The sequence below is a fragment of the Maniola jurtina genome, chromosome 25 (assembly GCF_905333055.1).
Source record: "Maniola jurtina chromosome 25, ilManJurt1.1, whole genome shotgun sequence".
NCBI lineage: Eukaryota > Metazoa > Arthropoda > Insecta > Lepidoptera > Nymphalidae > Maniola > Maniola jurtina.
The window spans coordinates 3,261,089-3,277,546 of NC_060053.1; the positions used below are offsets into that span (position 1 = coordinate 3,261,089).

Genomic DNA, 16,458 nt, shown 5'->3' on the forward strand with positions numbered 1-16,458 from the left:
TCTAATCTTTACGGCGTCTATTATATTGTTACTACTGTAATTTTCCATCGCATGATTCATTAATCAGCCAGTGGACATTTAAAGCTGGGCCTCTCTCTGTGAGTCGTATTTCTCATTGCTGACGGTAATGTCCCCTTTCTATACATCACAAAACTTACAAGAGTTAGTTTAGAATATACGTTAAGATCCTATTTCATTAACAAATTGTAACGATCCCCATTTTTAGGTTTCCGTAGGTACCCAAAAGGTAAAAACGGAGCTCTAGCCTGTCTGTCTGCGTGTCACAAGTCTCTAGCTCATAGATGAAATGAATTGCAAACAGTTGCAAACCTGAAATTTTGGTATTTGGTCTAGAACGTTGACCCAACACCAAATTTTGAATTAGGACTTCAGTAAAATTATTTTCCAAAGGAACTCTATTATAAGAAGGATTTATAAAATAGTTTGTAAGCTGTGACCAAAACAAAAGAAAATATTTTGGGGGTTTCTGTCATGGTTTGTCGCGATTTTCTAGCATGGAAAAGAAATATTTCATACACCCATCACAATCGTCAAATGCAATCTACCACTGGTTATTTGTAGGGTCTGGGTATTGATAGCAAATCCATCTCTTAAGTTATCTAATCTCCTTTAGAAAAAATATAAGGGGAGGAACAGCAAATAGGTAATAGATATTATGTAGGTACCATGTACCAACCCTGATCAAAGCAATCGTAACTTGTATAGACGACCACACAACCACAGGAATCTGTGGTTTTGTGAACTAGCTATAGGAATACCTATACTCTCATGATCAGCCCATCGCCGCGCTGGCCCACTACTGAGTACGGGTCTCCTCTCACGACAAGGGTTTAGGCCGTAGACTGCCACGCTGGCACACTGGAGACTTTCCTATAATATTTTGATTATACCTATTACGGTATTTCCAAAGTTCAAAATTAACACCTAATTAAGGTTAATTGGACTCAATAAAGATTACGAAAAGAACCCAACACCGCTTAATTTGAATTAACATTACAGAATCGAAACTGTGTCTACCACAGAATTGAATGTAAGATAATAGAAATAACATCGATAACTTAAAATTTCTTTTGCTATTGACGTGTTATCACTTATCAGTTTACCACATTTATTTGATTATATCACATTTCGAACATACTGATAGGTACCTAGGTACATAGTCTATGCTTCAAAAGCGTAGTACATAAATTTTACCGAAATCGGTCTACTAGAATCAAATAATCGATTTAAAACATGTCAATCAAAAGCAATTTTTCGACAAATTCATGAAAAAATAATCTTTAAAAAAATTCCTACATTATACTCGTACCTAACAAAAAGTGCTTCTTTTGTGACTAAATGTCGTATCGAAATAAAATTATAACAGGTTTTTTCCCTACCTTCATCCATTATCACCATCTATATTTTTATCTGTAGACTACACTTTATCACTAAAAAGTAAAAACCTTTGCCTCAACGAATCAATTTAAAAAAAAATCCCCCGACGTTCGAATTTCAAATTCGCGTACGATACGGGCTTAACCGCGCAAAGTGTTAGCTGAACTGAAGCGTCTGAAGCGGAGGCTCGAAGGGGGCGCGGCACCACGCCCGGCCTGTTTCCATTCAACCGAACAGTGACGTAGCTATGACGTCACAACCTTACGCATACATTCGACAGGCCCGATACAAGCTGCGTGGTAGTAGCTCACGTCCTTGCTGAATTCTTTTGGCTCATGGTTATCTACAATCTATTTTTTACGACTGCCCAAAAAAAGAGTGTAATGTTTTCAACTTTTCAGGGTTCAAGTATGTATGTATGTGAGTTTCCTATTTCACCATAATGTAAGCTTGGCCCATATTAATTATCTATAAACATGTAGAAGTTACTGATTAGATAGTTGGCGCCACTCAAATCATAACAAATCATAACATCATATTAAAAGGCGTCATTGATTGGCTGAAGTTGTTCAACATCTGATCGATAAACGTACTGTATATAAAATTCTTATAGTTTTTAGTTGATGAATTGTAGCATAATAAAGGATAATATTTGTAATCAATATATAAGATGAAAACATCTTTATTACTTAGATGATTTGTTAAACGAGCTTGATGATTTGTATATTAGTCACTAAGTTTATTCATTGTACAATTTGGATTGGCCGATAACGATAAGATAAAAAGGGGAGTGGCTAATAAACGTGGAGAGGTTACCTGTAAGAGGGGTTTTAAAACGACGACATTCGAAAATATACTAACGTAAGAGGAACAACATTTATTTGACACAAATGTAAAAGTTAATAAATTTAAATATGAAATAAAAGTATAATAATTTATCATAAAGATTGTGTTTGTGATTTCGTCAGACCTTACCCAAAAGGTCAGAAGAGGGACATCAAGAAAATATAATATTTTCTTGTCACGCTCACGACTCAGAGAAACAAGTGGAAATATACAGAGGAACGAGAAAGAAGTGGAGGTCTAGTAGACCACAGACATTTTGGAGCACAAGGCCAATATTTGGGCCTCAATATATCAAAGTACCTAGTCATGGCATCAAAGGATTTCTGGATAAACGGGTAGGATCTTTCCATGATTTTATTTTTATTGATAGCTATTAATGGTAATTTTTTTTTTTTTTTTTTTTTTTTATTTGTGTGGGTTTTCGTTTTGTTTGTTCTACATTTAGTTATCATTTTGTTAAAAAGCTTTGCTCCGAGTTGGAATGGAAATTATATAACGTTATGATACCTAGAATTACCCACATGTTTATAATTCATCTTGTATATTGGTTATACAAATGCGATCGACCTTCAAATTGTGGTTTAAATAACATTGAGGTATTTAGAAGGCTTATTTTACAATGAAAAATGAAAAATGTTTATTTACAAAATACAGTCTTGTACAATTTTCCTGTTTCTGGTGGTACCCGCACTAGGTTATCCTGTATCGTGGGTACAATGGAATAGATAGTGAACATAGTGTTAAACAATATAAAAAGTGTGGTTTACTTAATGATGGGCGTTATTGTTACTTTTAAATAGTTTTCAGGATGTATCTACTATTGTTCAAGATAGCGCCTGACAAAAGTGCGGAGCAAATGAACAACTCTTTATTTTAACTATTTTTTGTTTTTCTTCTTGTTGTCATAAAGTTAAGCTGTCAGTACTCAGTAGAATAATTCTTTTCTGTGCTTTAAAAAATAATTAAATCAGTCCAGTGAATTCGAAACCAAGTTGTTTTAATATTTTGAGCCACGAAGTGCATTCATTGGTCAGCTTCGAGCCCGGATTTGCGCCAGAAATCAATAATCAAGAAGATTCGCTACAGGCGTGGCTAGTGGCGGTGGAGGTCATTTGGACAAAGAACTTTGGAAAGAATTTCAGGAGTGAATCTCGGACAAAGTCGGTATAATTTGTGCCTTAGCCCTTTTGTGTTAATAGGATGTTTGTAAATTTGTTATTTCAAAGAAAATTTTGTTCAGTTAGGTTATGTTGTACATGTTACATTGTGATAAATTGTAGTGAAAGTTGAACTTAAAACTGTTAAATTGTGACAATATTTCTGCTTAGATTAAATATATTTTAACATTCAACATTAAGTAGCATGTTTACAGCCAAATAGATATAGATTACACATTGTAATATTGCTTAAATTTACAAACTAGGTACTTAACCTTAAAGATTTTAACAAACTTTTGACATTGAATTATTTTATGAATTATTATTGTTGTTTAGGTGTCTAAGTGTAAAATAAGAACTTGTTTATATAGTTATTTAAGCGAATTCTGTATCAAATTCCAGGATTTTACAATCATCTCCCAAATATGGCAGAAAAAGCTGAAATTGTGAGAGAAATTGCTGAGTTAACCAAGAAACGAAGCAGTTATAAAGGTCGGATCACAATTTTTTCTGGCTATTTGAAATCACTGGACAGTAGCACAGCTTCACCAACTACTAAGGACATTAGTGAGTTGGAATTACGCATAGGTAAGTTAGATATGTTGTACGCTCAATACGATGAAACTCAAACACGGTTAGAGTGCATCTCAGATAACATTGACCAACAGTTGGCTGAACGTGAGGAGTTCGAATGTAGGTACTACAAGGTACTAAGCCAGGGACAAGAGATGCTGGCAAATTACAAACGGTCTCAAGTGCCGCTCCCTACTGATTATGGTTCACACTCTGGCAAACTAAACCCGGTCAAGTTACCTACCATCCAGCTTCCCAAATTTAGTGGGGCATATAATAACTGGCTGGAGTTCAGAGACACCTTTACCAGTCTCATTCACAACAATGACGACTTAGATGATGTTAATAAATTCCACTATTTAAGAACATCATTAGAGGGGTCTGCCGCTGTGGTAATTTCATCCATTGAGTTCTCATCTAGTAATTATAATGTAGCATGGAAACTTATGTGTGATCGATTCGATAATAAGCGTTTGTTGATACAAAACCATGTTGCTGCTTTATTTAATATCGAACCGGTCACACGGGAATCCGCTACTAATTTAAAGCACATTTTAGATCAATTAAATAAAAACCTCCGTGCTTTAGAATCATTAGGCGAGCCTGTTAAGCAGTGGGATACTCTTCTCATTTACATTATTACACATAAGTTGGACAGTAAAACTTATCGTGAATGGGAAGAGTACAAAGGCCGCTTGGACAGCGACAAACGTATAGAGCTACAAGACTTCCTAGATTTCGTAAGAATGCGTACGAATATACTTGATACAATTGAATTTTCGCGTCAGACGCCTCAACATAACTCAAATCATAAACCGTCAAAAGTAAAGGCTATGGTGACAACACAAACGAATGATAATAATTTAAGTTCAAAGGACTTTTGTCCCAAATGCAGTGCCATGCATAAATTGAGTACTTGCCCTCAATTTTTAGCGTTAAGTAATGAAGAGCGCCTGCAATTATTACCTACTTTTAAGGTTTGTTTCAACTGTTTTTCGAAATCTCATTTTTCAAATAATTGTAAGAAAAATGGATGTAAAATTTGTAAAAGGAAGCACTCAGTTTTAGTACATGTTACAGACAAGCAGAAGCCGGCTGTGCGTAGCGAGAGCACTGAAAGTGTCAGCGCGACTCCCTCCACCACTAATCCAAGTAATAACTTAACCTTATCAGCGAGCGTGTCGTCCGCGAGTCTTAATGTAACTAGTCGTCGCGGGGACGTTCTATTATCGACTGCGCTAGTTAAGTTATATGATTCAAATAATCGCGAACATATCGGACGCGCTGTTTTGGATTCTGGTAGCACTTCCAGCCTACTGTCAGAAAAGATGTTTCGTCAGTTAAATCTGCCTTATAATCATATCGATCAATCTGTACTGGGTATTAATAATGCATCCACGCATATTAATAAAATGTGTCGTTTACGGTTGAAGTCATTAAATGACACATTTATGACTAATTTAAATTGTTTTGTTTTGCCTTCGTTAACAGATAATGTACCGTGTCGTTCGCTCGACATTTCAAAACTCAATCTACCTACTGACGTTTGCTTAGCGGATCCTCATTTCTACGCACCGGCGTCAGTGGATTTAATATTAGGTGCTGATGTTTTCTGGGATATTATAGGATCGCAAAGAATTAATTTAGGCGATGATAAACCTACTCTTTGCGAGACTAGGTTAGGGTGGATAATTTCTGGCCCGATGAATAATAGATTTTTTACATCATATCTACCTAACCCTATTCAATGTAACTACGTCAACACTAATTCAACCACTGATATACAAAATCAAGATATACAGAATCAACTCGCGCGTTTTTGGAATTTAGAAGAAGTAAATATTTCAAATTTATCTACTTATTCACCGGAACAGAAATTATGTGAGGAGCATTTTATAAAAAACACTACTCGTTTAGAAGACGGTCGTTTTTGTGTGAGAATCCCATTAAAAGAAAATCCTAGTGTTTTAGGTGATTCTTTACAACGAGCCAAGCAGTGTTTTTTGTCTTTAGAACGCAGGCTTCTTAAACAACCAAAACTTTATGAAATGTACCGCGAGTTCATGTCAGAATATCAGTCGTTGGGTCACATGTCAGAATGTGAACTTAGTTTGGATAGTAATGCACATTTTATCCCACATCATGGTGTGTTGCGTGAGAGCAGTGCAACCACAAAATTAAGGGCCGTATTTAACGCTAGTTCCTCTACCACCAGCACTAATATTAGTCTAAACAGTATTCAGATGGTAGGTCCAACGGTACAGGACGATCTTCTGTCCATTCTTCTGAGATTTAGGCAACACAAGTACGTCATTTTAGCCGACGTGGAGAAAATGTATCGGCAGATACTTGTGCATCCTGACGATAGGTACTTACAGCGTATAATATGGCGTGACAACCCTAACCAACCACTTAAGGCATTTGAATTAAATACTGTAACGTATGGTACAGCAAGTGCGCCTTTTCTTGCTACCAGATGCCTTAAGCAGCTAGGACTTGAATGTAAGGACAATCAGATCGCTGAAATCATCCTTCATGATTTTTACGTCGATGATCTGTTGAGTGGCGGGGATGATTTGAACGTAGTGCGGAACATTCGTAGTGAAGTAACGGCTACCCTCGCCTCTGCTCGCTTGCCACTGAGAAAGTGGAAGTCTAATGAGCCTCAGTTAGTTTCAGAGTCCACTGAGTCCACGCACGATTTAAATGTAGGCGGTAATGAGCCAAGCAAAACATTAGGTTTAGGATGGCAACCTGAATCTGATGAGTTGCATTTTCCGATCGGTACTTCGATCGCAGTGAAGGGAAACTCAAAACGTGATATCCTTTCTGTAATTTCCCAGATATTCGATCCATTAGGGCTGGTCTCTCCGGTTGTTATTAAATTAAAAATAATACTGCAAAGCTTGTGGTTACATAATTTATCGTGGGATGATCCATTGACGCCGGAGATTCAAGAAGCTTGGTGCGAAGCAATTAAAAACCTGCATGTTTTGAATAATCTACGTGTACCACGCCGCGTAATAATAGATTCGTTCATGCGATTAGAATTTCACGTATTTTCCGACGCTTCGGAAAGGGCTTACGGTGCGTGTCTTTACGTCCGTAGTATTGATAGTAGTGGCAGAATCTTAGTACGATTATTACTTGCTAAGAGTAGGGTGGCACCCATTAAAGCCACAACTATCCCTAGGCTTGAGCTTTGCGGGGCTCAGGTTGCAGCTAAGCTGTACGAAAAGGTTATCAGCTCGCTAAGAGTCAAAGCAGCGTGTACCGTTTTTTGGACCGACTCCACTATTGTATTAGGTTGGCTTAAGATGTTGCCAAGTAAGTTACACACATTTGTTCGTAATCGCGTCGGAGATATTTTAGAAAAGACCGGTGATTGCGTATGGCGACACGTTCCTACTGAGGAAAACCCAGCGGATTATGTGTCACGTGGAGTTAGTGTTGACACTATTCAGTCTCTCGATATGTGGTGGTCAGGGCCAACTTTTTTGAAGGAGCCTAATAGCTATTGGCCTTCTACGTCAGTACGTTCCGATTCGTTACCCGAAACGCGTACTGAATTGTCATGTTTAGTTAAGACGGAAAATCCATCCGAATTTATTGAATTTGATCGTTTTTCTAATTTCAATAGGCTTAGACGTGCAGTAGCGTATATGCTACGTTTTGTTGAAGCATGTAGAGGACGACGCGCTACAACCAATTTTCTCACTGAAACTGAATTAAATAATTCATTAAACGTCATTATTCGCACATCTCAGAAGGAATCCTTTACCGAGTATGATCTTTTATTGAATAAGAAAAACTTGCTTGCGAAGAGTGCTTTATTAAAATTCAACGTGTTTTTAGATGAGAATAATTTAATGCGAGTTGGCGGTCGTATCAGAAACTCAGATTTTTCGTATGATAAAAAACATCCTTTAATTTTACAGTCCACTCATCGATTTACTCAGTTATTATTTAAATACGAACATACGAAGCTCATGCACGCTGGACCACAATTATTATTGGCATCGATCAGAGAGGTTTACTGGCCAATCGGTGGCCGTAATTTAGCAAAATCTACTTATCGTCGTTGCATTAGATGCACGCGAATGAAAGGAAGTGTTGTAGCTCCTATTATGGGTGACTTACCGCGACGGCGTCTTATTCCCGGTGGTTACCCCTTTGAAACCGTTGGCGTTGACTATGCGGGCCCTATATCTTCCGCAAGTCGTCAAGGACGTGGTTGTCGTGTTGTGAAGGTGTACATCGCCATTTTTATATGTTTCACTACAAAGGCCATTCATTTGGAATTGGTGGGAGACTTGACAAGTAATAGCTACATTCTAACTCTCCGCCGACTAGTGGCTCGTCGAGGAAAACCACGTCATCTGTATTCTGATAACGGAAGTTCATTTGTTGGAGCGTACAACAGTCTATCTAAGTTTTTGCAACAAAATTCTGACTCACTGTCCAGTGAGCTTTCAAATGAAGGAATCAATTTTCACTTCATCCCGGGGTATTCTCCACATTTTGGCGGTATTTGGGAGGCGGGGGTGAAATCCACAAAATTTCATTTATTGCGAGTGCTAGGCAATTGTCATTTAACTTTCGAAGAATTGTATACGACTTTAACACAAATTGAGGCAATTTTAAATTCGCGACCACTCACTCCTTTGTCTTCGCATCCAGAAGATTTGACCCCACTGACCCCCGGCCATTTTTTAATTGGACGTCCACTCACAGCGATTCCGACTGAAGATTACCAAGACGGCAAAGCGGACACACATCTTACGAGATACCAACGGATTGAGCAACTCCGGCAGCATTTCTGGGCACGATGGAGCAAGGAGTATGTTTCGGAACTGCAGAAACGTACAAAATGGCAGACACCATACCACTCATTGGAACTCAATTCGTTGGTCCTTCTGAAGGAGGAGAACCTGCCTCCGTTAAGGTGGAAACTGGGTCGAATTGTGGCACTTTTTCCCGGCCCAGATCAAGTCGCACGAGTGGCTGACGTGAAAACCGCCAGTGGGATCGTAAGAAGATCGTTTACTCGGATTTGTCCGTTACCAATTAGTGATGTAAATTAAAGTGGTTGACGGCGCAGCCCTCAACGCCCGGGGGCATGTTCAAGATAGCGCCTGACAAAAGTGCGGAGCAAATGAACAACTCTTTATTTTAACTATTTTTTGTTTTTCTTCTTGTTGTCATAAAGTTAAGCTGTCAGTACTCAGTAGAATAATTCTTTTCTGTGCTTTAAAAAATAATTAAATCAGTCCAGTGAATTCGAAACCAAGTTGTTTTAATATTTTGAGCCACGAAGTGCATTCAACTATGTCCTGCCGGGGTTTTATTTCTCATTAAATGATTTCACAGGTGAATATCTCACGGAACGTGGTATTTCAATCTTCACACTTGTAATCGTGTGCCGAATTAGTTTGGTTAAGAGTTACGATAGGGATTTATTTTCACATAGTGGTTTTGTTTTACGGAAGGTGAATTTCTGGATTTAGGTTCAATCGTTTGCTGCATTCTTTGTATAGATAGATGTTTTCCTTTTTCTAGCACACAGTGACGCGATATTATCACACAGCACTCATTGGGCATCTTGAATGTTGTTTTGTGAAATTATTATTTTTTGTAAACCGCTTTGGGATAAGGTAGAAAAAGTTACATGAAATAGCTTTTCGTTTTACGCCTGCCAGTGAAATAATCCGCCTCTACTTGTAATGGTTACTGAGTGATTGGGGATATAAAATGTTAATTGATAAAAATGAAGGTGATCCGTTGTAATAAAGTAATAGTGACCAGGGTTAATAAATTGAGCATTTTGAGAAATATAAATCCTAAAATGGGTGTAAAAGTAGGTTTATCTTATCTGGTTATTCTTTAACTAAATTTAAAATTATTGTAGGTAGGTAGTCAGATAGTTTTAAATACGGGGTGCATAAATAAGTGTTTTTTTTACAAAAGTGAGGAGAAATGTTTTCATATATCTATTTTTACCACTTGAAACGCGTAATGTTTGAGTTTCAAACATAACTTTGCTGATAACAGCTCACCATGAACAACCCATGGCCGGCCCACTACTGAGCAACAAGTGTCTCCTCACAGAATGAGAAGGGTTTAGGCCGTAGTCTACCACGCTAGATAACAGCTAATTTACTTTTAATACTGGCACAATAATTTGAGTACTACGAGTAGTAGGTAGGTATAGTATATGGGCAGCGGGGTTTTTTTTTTTTTTACCTGTATTCACGCAATTAACTGTGTACTGCCGCATTTAAATGCAATATGATTTTGTTTTTATTGGATTAACATCGCTTGGCGGGTTAAATTCCTGGCAAATGTTCTATTAAAATTAGAGTAAGTTTTTTTTAATGGTAATATACCTACAGTACTGCCCTTAGGGCAGGGCGCGATAATAAGTACCTACTACCAAAATACTATTTTCTTTGTTGTACGAAAGAAATTTTAGGCAAATATCTTTGCACTACGCTCGCGTTTGTGGCATGACATTATCCCAGAAATATATTTTAAAAAAAAAATTCACGCTCGCTTGACTCGCTTCGCGATAGTTCAGTTTCGATATGCATTTAGTTAACAAAACTCTCAGGAAACCACGTTTGTTGTGCTCTCGAAATTGATCAGTCTATTTGATAAAATCGAAATGCGGTGCCTTATAAATTTCGCTTAGGAGCGCCGGTAGTATCTCATGATAATAATATGAATATTGATCATAATTTTTTTTTTTAGGCTGATTAAGCATTGAAGGGTTTTCGGCTGGTCTGGCATTTCGCCTGATTTTATGTTTTTGCTTATTTAGCGCGTTCAGGAAAGCTTTGACAACGTTTTATAACATGAGTATATATTTTTTTTTGTTTTAGTTACCCAAACAGAAAAAAAAAAGCATTAAAGATGTGGGACCGAGGGATAAATCTAGTTTGATTTTTGGTTGGATTATGAAGTTGAAGTTAGGGTATTTAAAATAGAAAGATTTCAATTGTAGGAAATGATGTAAAACATGTTGAGGATAAGTTGTGTAATAAAGTCGATAATTCACTTGTTGGATGTCACGCGATCTATTGCGAGGAGGAATCTTTTTCTTGTCTCTGTTTTTATAAATACGGTGTTCTGACGGGTTTTTATTTACGTCTCGGATTATTGAATACTTTCGGTGTTTGATTGGACGGTTAGAGGTTGCAAAAGCAATCGCCCTCTAATTAAATCATTTATTTAGGCATTAGTTCAATTTGGATTAAATCTCGCGAAAAGCCACGGTGGCTGTCTCTCGCGCGTCTTGGAAAGACATTCCTAATGCCTGTTTTTCTGAGGGAGGGATGCATTATCAAGTGAGATGAGCTGCAATGTTTGCGGCTGATTATTTTGGAAAATTTGCAATCGTGGCAAGTGGAGTGAAGTTTGACTAAACTATTTAATGAACTAAGTATATAATGGATTTGGTGAATGGTTATATTATATAACATTTTGATAAATGGATGAATTTGAAGAGTGTATGTATGTGGTTGATGCACATTTGTTTCATATTTTTACTTAAGTTATAAAGTATTACATTTGGTGAGTAGTTATTTATATTTGGTAGGGTAGGTTTGATAAACAGGTAGTTATCTTGATTAATAAGTGAGTTATCATTTTATAAATGCGTACTTTAATGTTTGATGGACTGGTATACTTAATAAATGTGCATATTTTCATACTTCAAAGACAAGTTGTACCTATTAGTTTCTTCAAGCTTTTAGTTGCTGATAATTATATTAACATTCTTTAGAGCGCATGTCCTATGGACGAAATCGTTTATACATACTTTCACTGTTTGAAATGTTACAATCATAAAGATATAGTTATGACTAGAGGAGGTCATAGCTTGTTGCCGCTCTTGTACATCCATGTGTCGACTAGGTATTGTTATCTCAGTATATTTCAGGGAACCTCCGTTCGGGTGAAAGCGATAGCTGTTGGATAAATGCTTGTTGGGTTATCAGAAGACCGTGTAGTCTTCGATGAGGTTACTTGTAAATATTATAGCGAAATAGTAAGTTTAAAAATAGAATGAGGCTAAACTAAAAAAATGAGACAAAGATAAAAATAATAACTTAAAGCATTGAAACAGCATAAAGTGAAATAGTAACTTACAAACTATACATACATATTTACGAATTATGTAGATAGATATAGTATTACTGGATTACGTATATCAAATAAGAATACTGTCAGCTCATGTTTTGTTTTCGGCGTGGTAATTTTACGCTTAAAACTCATAAAAGATATCATGAGGTTCGCTTTCTGTAAAAGTTATTAGCTTTAACAGTTAATTGATTTATTACATTATTTATTTATTATACACTCAACAAGTAAAAGTATTTTGTTTTGAATCCAAAGAAGTACCTATTGGATTAATAAGGCAAGGTACGAAGCATTGGCTGGATTTTACAACATTTAAAGTTTCCTGTTCATTTTTATCATTGAGTTAATTTGAGGCGGAAGGATCCTCTTGAAAATTTTTAAGATTAAGTTATTAGTAAGAAAGTATATTTTGCTTAGGTTAGTTTAAAATGTACAGCCGGTAATTTCAAAAAAAAATATATATATTTAATTTTACATAATAGGTGAAGCTGGTTGATGCACCAAAAATCGAATTATCATAGGAATTTAATTAAGCTAACATTTTTATTTATTATCAACTTCAAATATACAGTAGCAAACTGATTAGTTGGAATACATGCAGTGATTGGAATATTTAAGTTCCGATAGAAGAATCTATATCGTGGCTTGTTCCTTTATGGACAAGAATATTTTTTTTTGACTCGTGGGACCACTTACACAAAATATCAACGTTCGGTTTGGAGGTCTTCCATGGCTATTCCTACAGTTCCATGACGTATTGAAGAGGTTAACACTTTGTCGCTCATCACATCAACCAGCACGGCATTTGGGTATGATGGATGGATGTAGATAGGTACACATTTGATGGGGGGGGTTTAGTGGTTTGTATCAATAGGAACCAGGGGTTGAATGAGGAAGGCTGAGGACAGTACGTATGGTGCTTACTAGGGAAGGTTTATTTTCAACAGTGACCTTATGATGATGACGATGTAGATGACGATGATGATGATGATGGACGTACGAGGATGAATCTTTTACGAAACGAATAAAGGGAAATCGAACAGATGCGGGTCATTACGGTTAACATATAAAATAATGTATAAGGTACCTACTTTCTTCTAATCTTTATGATCGATCAGCTTGTGATAGAGATCTTGATGTCGTAGAGAATAGAGATGCATCGAACGGAATATTTTCATTTCATTCATTCATTTTTTTTCCTGCTATTATGTTGATATCGCTTTTCTCTATGAAAAGGAATTAATGATAAACTAATAGGTATCATTCGGCGGCGAGTCGCGACTGTGTCGTTCCCAGGGTCGAATTTGGTAGTTCTGCTTATGTTACTCGAAACGACAAAGTACGCCATATGGTGCATATTATGGCTAAAATAAAATATATAAGTATCATGTGAAATTATAAATCAAAGATTCTTTTTGCATGTAGATATTATATGGTTAAGAGGCACAAGTGACGCAACTACTGTACCCTGGCGTTTGTTTAACATTGTCCATTAGTACTTCAGAATGTGGATTTTGCTAGAAAAAAAACAATAGGTAATTGTAAGAAATATGGGAAGCGTAATCTGCATTAAAAGAAAAAGTTTGAATTGGAAGCAACCAGGCATAGGATTTTCATACATCCGTAATCACGTTCCTTTCAACTCTCTATCTATCACGGTTCACGATACGCCGTTCGCGGTTCGGGCCGTGACGCACGTGCAGACGGACAGACGGACGGAGAGCAGAGGTTTAGAAAATAGGGTCTCGTAGGCACCCTTCGAGGGGTACGGAACTGGAGAAAACTAAATTATAATAATGATAATAGGTTTTCTAGGTTACCAAGTAAAATTACTTCTCTTAGGTCGGATTGTATTATGATGGATGCTTATGAAACAAAATTAAATGAACGGTCTACTCAAAGTGTTTTATGTTTGCAGGATCCAAGGATGTTGGAAATGAACAAATGAGGGAAAAGAAGACCCAAAACTAGGTATGGGTCAGGGACACAAAGTCCCAAGGAAGGAAAGGATGGAAAAGCCCCGAGGTTACGGGCTATGGACAAAAAGTCCTATAGGAGGAAGGAGGTGGACCCTAGGATAAGGGTCATTAAAAATTTGGATCTGGAGGGAAAGTACCCTAGGATAAGGGTCATTAAAAATTTGGATCTGGAGGGAAATAAGGACAATCATATATGTATCCCGGTAGAAGAGAGACGCGCCAAGGCTCGGAATCCGCGATTTTCCAATAAGAAGGGAAGAAGAAAATATGTGCGTAAAACTATTGCGTTGAAAGTGTATGAAAATGTTTTGTGATTTAAATCGAGAACTGGCGGCGATTAACTTTAAGTTTAGAGAGTTTATTTTATCAAAAGGACAAGAAGTTCACTTACACATATTCATATTAAGAATCGCTCCCGATTCTAAATATAAATATAGAAGAAAACATAATCTTTAAAGGTATGGTGACTATACAATAATATAAAAAGTCAAAACACGTTATATTCGTTAACAAACTATACCTACATCTAGCTAAGATATCTATGGTGTTTGACACTGTTTGATTAAACTTTAAACTTTGTAAAAGATTTTTCCTCCAGTATGAGTTTCGGCAAGTACATTATGTAGTAGAGCTAGGTAGTTTACATACCATAATTAGTCCTAGCTTTATGTAATTGTAGCATAATAGGTATGTTCGTTTTGTGTACCATATTTATGAGATTTAGCTTTAAAGTGATGCGTGTATGTACGGACTTTAATAGTATTTTCCTAACAAATAGACATATTTTGAATTTGTATAATTGACTTATATAATATAGTTCATCAGTTTTCTTATATAATTCTTTAGTGGGAAGGAGAGTCTAGTTGGAACAGAACTTTTAACAATTTATTTTGAGATACTTGAAACCCTTTAAAAGTAGTTTTTAGTAATTAGTTTTACATGCTCATCCCCAAATCTCTATTGAGTGTTCCTGTAAAATATTGGCTTGTGAGTTATAATTGATACTTCGGACTTTATGCATGTACCTACCTTCTTTGATTAAATGGAGGCCTCCTTTAGTTGCTACTGGTCTCGCAATTTTTGATATCTTTATGATTTTTGAAAAATTATTTATAAATTTAGAGTGTCTGCATTTTTTTATTTTAATATTAGCGGAAGAGAACAGAAAAATGAATTTTAGATTAAAGGCTAAATTTGAGTGCTACTGTAGACTGGCAGGTAAAGTTGCGAGGGTAAATAGTTTGGAATTGAATTGAGTTTATCTGCTATTTTCTAATTATATCGGATGGAAAGGGTTGCTGCGAGTGCTCTAAAATTAAGTTGCAATCATAATCAATACCAATGTATCAATAAAACTGTATATTCCTTCTAGTTAAGGTTAGCAAGAATATTAATTTAATTAATTACTATCTTAATTTTTTTTGTTTTGTTGAACTAAGTCTTTGTCATTTTGGTTGTGAAGTTTACATGTTACCTACTTAAGTTTTATTTTTTTTAAAAAAAAAAAGCGATGAGACTCGCTTAAAACAGGATGGCCGAGCTGTAAGCTTGGCCCATATTAATTATCTATAAACATGTAGAAGTTACTGATTAGATAGTTGGCGCCACTCAAATCATAACAAATCATAACATCATATTAAAAGGCGTCATTGATTGGCTGAAGTTGTTCAACATCTGATCGATAAACGTACTGTATATAAAATTCTTATAGTTTTTAGTTGATGAATTGTAGCATAATAAAGGATAATATTTGTAATCAATATATAAGATGAAAACATCTTTATTACTTAGATGATTTGTTAAACGAGCTTGATGATTTGTATATTAGTCACTAAGTTTATTCATTGTACAATTTGGATTGGCCGATAACGATAAGATAAAAAGGGGAGTGGCTAATAAACGTGGAGAGGTTACCTGTAAGAGGGGTTTTAAAACGACGACATTCGAAAATATACTAACGTAAGAGGAACAACATTTATTTGACACAAATGTAAAAGTTAATAAATTTAAATATGAAATAAAAGTATAATAATTTATCATAAAGATTGTGTTTGTGATTTCGTCAGACCTTACCCAAAAATAACTTATTAATGTACGAACAGATTTGGTTGTATGGGGTAGATTCCTTACATCATTTAAAGTGATACGACTCTGGCTATAATTTTTTAGGGTTCCGTACCTCAAAAGGAAAAAAGGAACCCTTATAGGATTACTTGGTTGTTTGTTGTCTGTCTGTCCGTCTGTCAAGAAAACCTATAGGGTACTTCCCGTTGACCTAGAAATCCTAGAATCATGAGCCAGGTACACAAGTTGCACAAGTAAATGGAAAAATCGGAAAACTGTGAATTTGTGGTTACATCACAATA

The 16,458-nt window shown here is 36.1% G+C and overlaps 1 protein-coding gene across 4 annotated transcripts in view; it reads right to left on the bottom strand.

The window, feature by feature from the left end:
* Positions 1–16,458, bottom strand: part of LOC123878011 (glycerol kinase-like) — a 50,441-nt gene that overhangs the window by 24,755 nt on the left and 9,228 nt on the right. Inside the window, exon 1 of one of the 4 annotated variants that reach the window (XM_045925029.1) lies at positions 1,401–1,573. The exons of the other annotated variants lie outside the window; for them this stretch is intronic. Within the exon in view, the coding sequence (XP_045780985.1) occupies positions 1,401–1,419 (19 nt within the window). The 5' untranslated portion in view covers positions 1,420–1,573. Of the gene's footprint in view, positions 1–1,400; positions 1,574–16,458 lie in introns of those variants that run through there. 4 annotated transcript variants of the gene reach the window in all.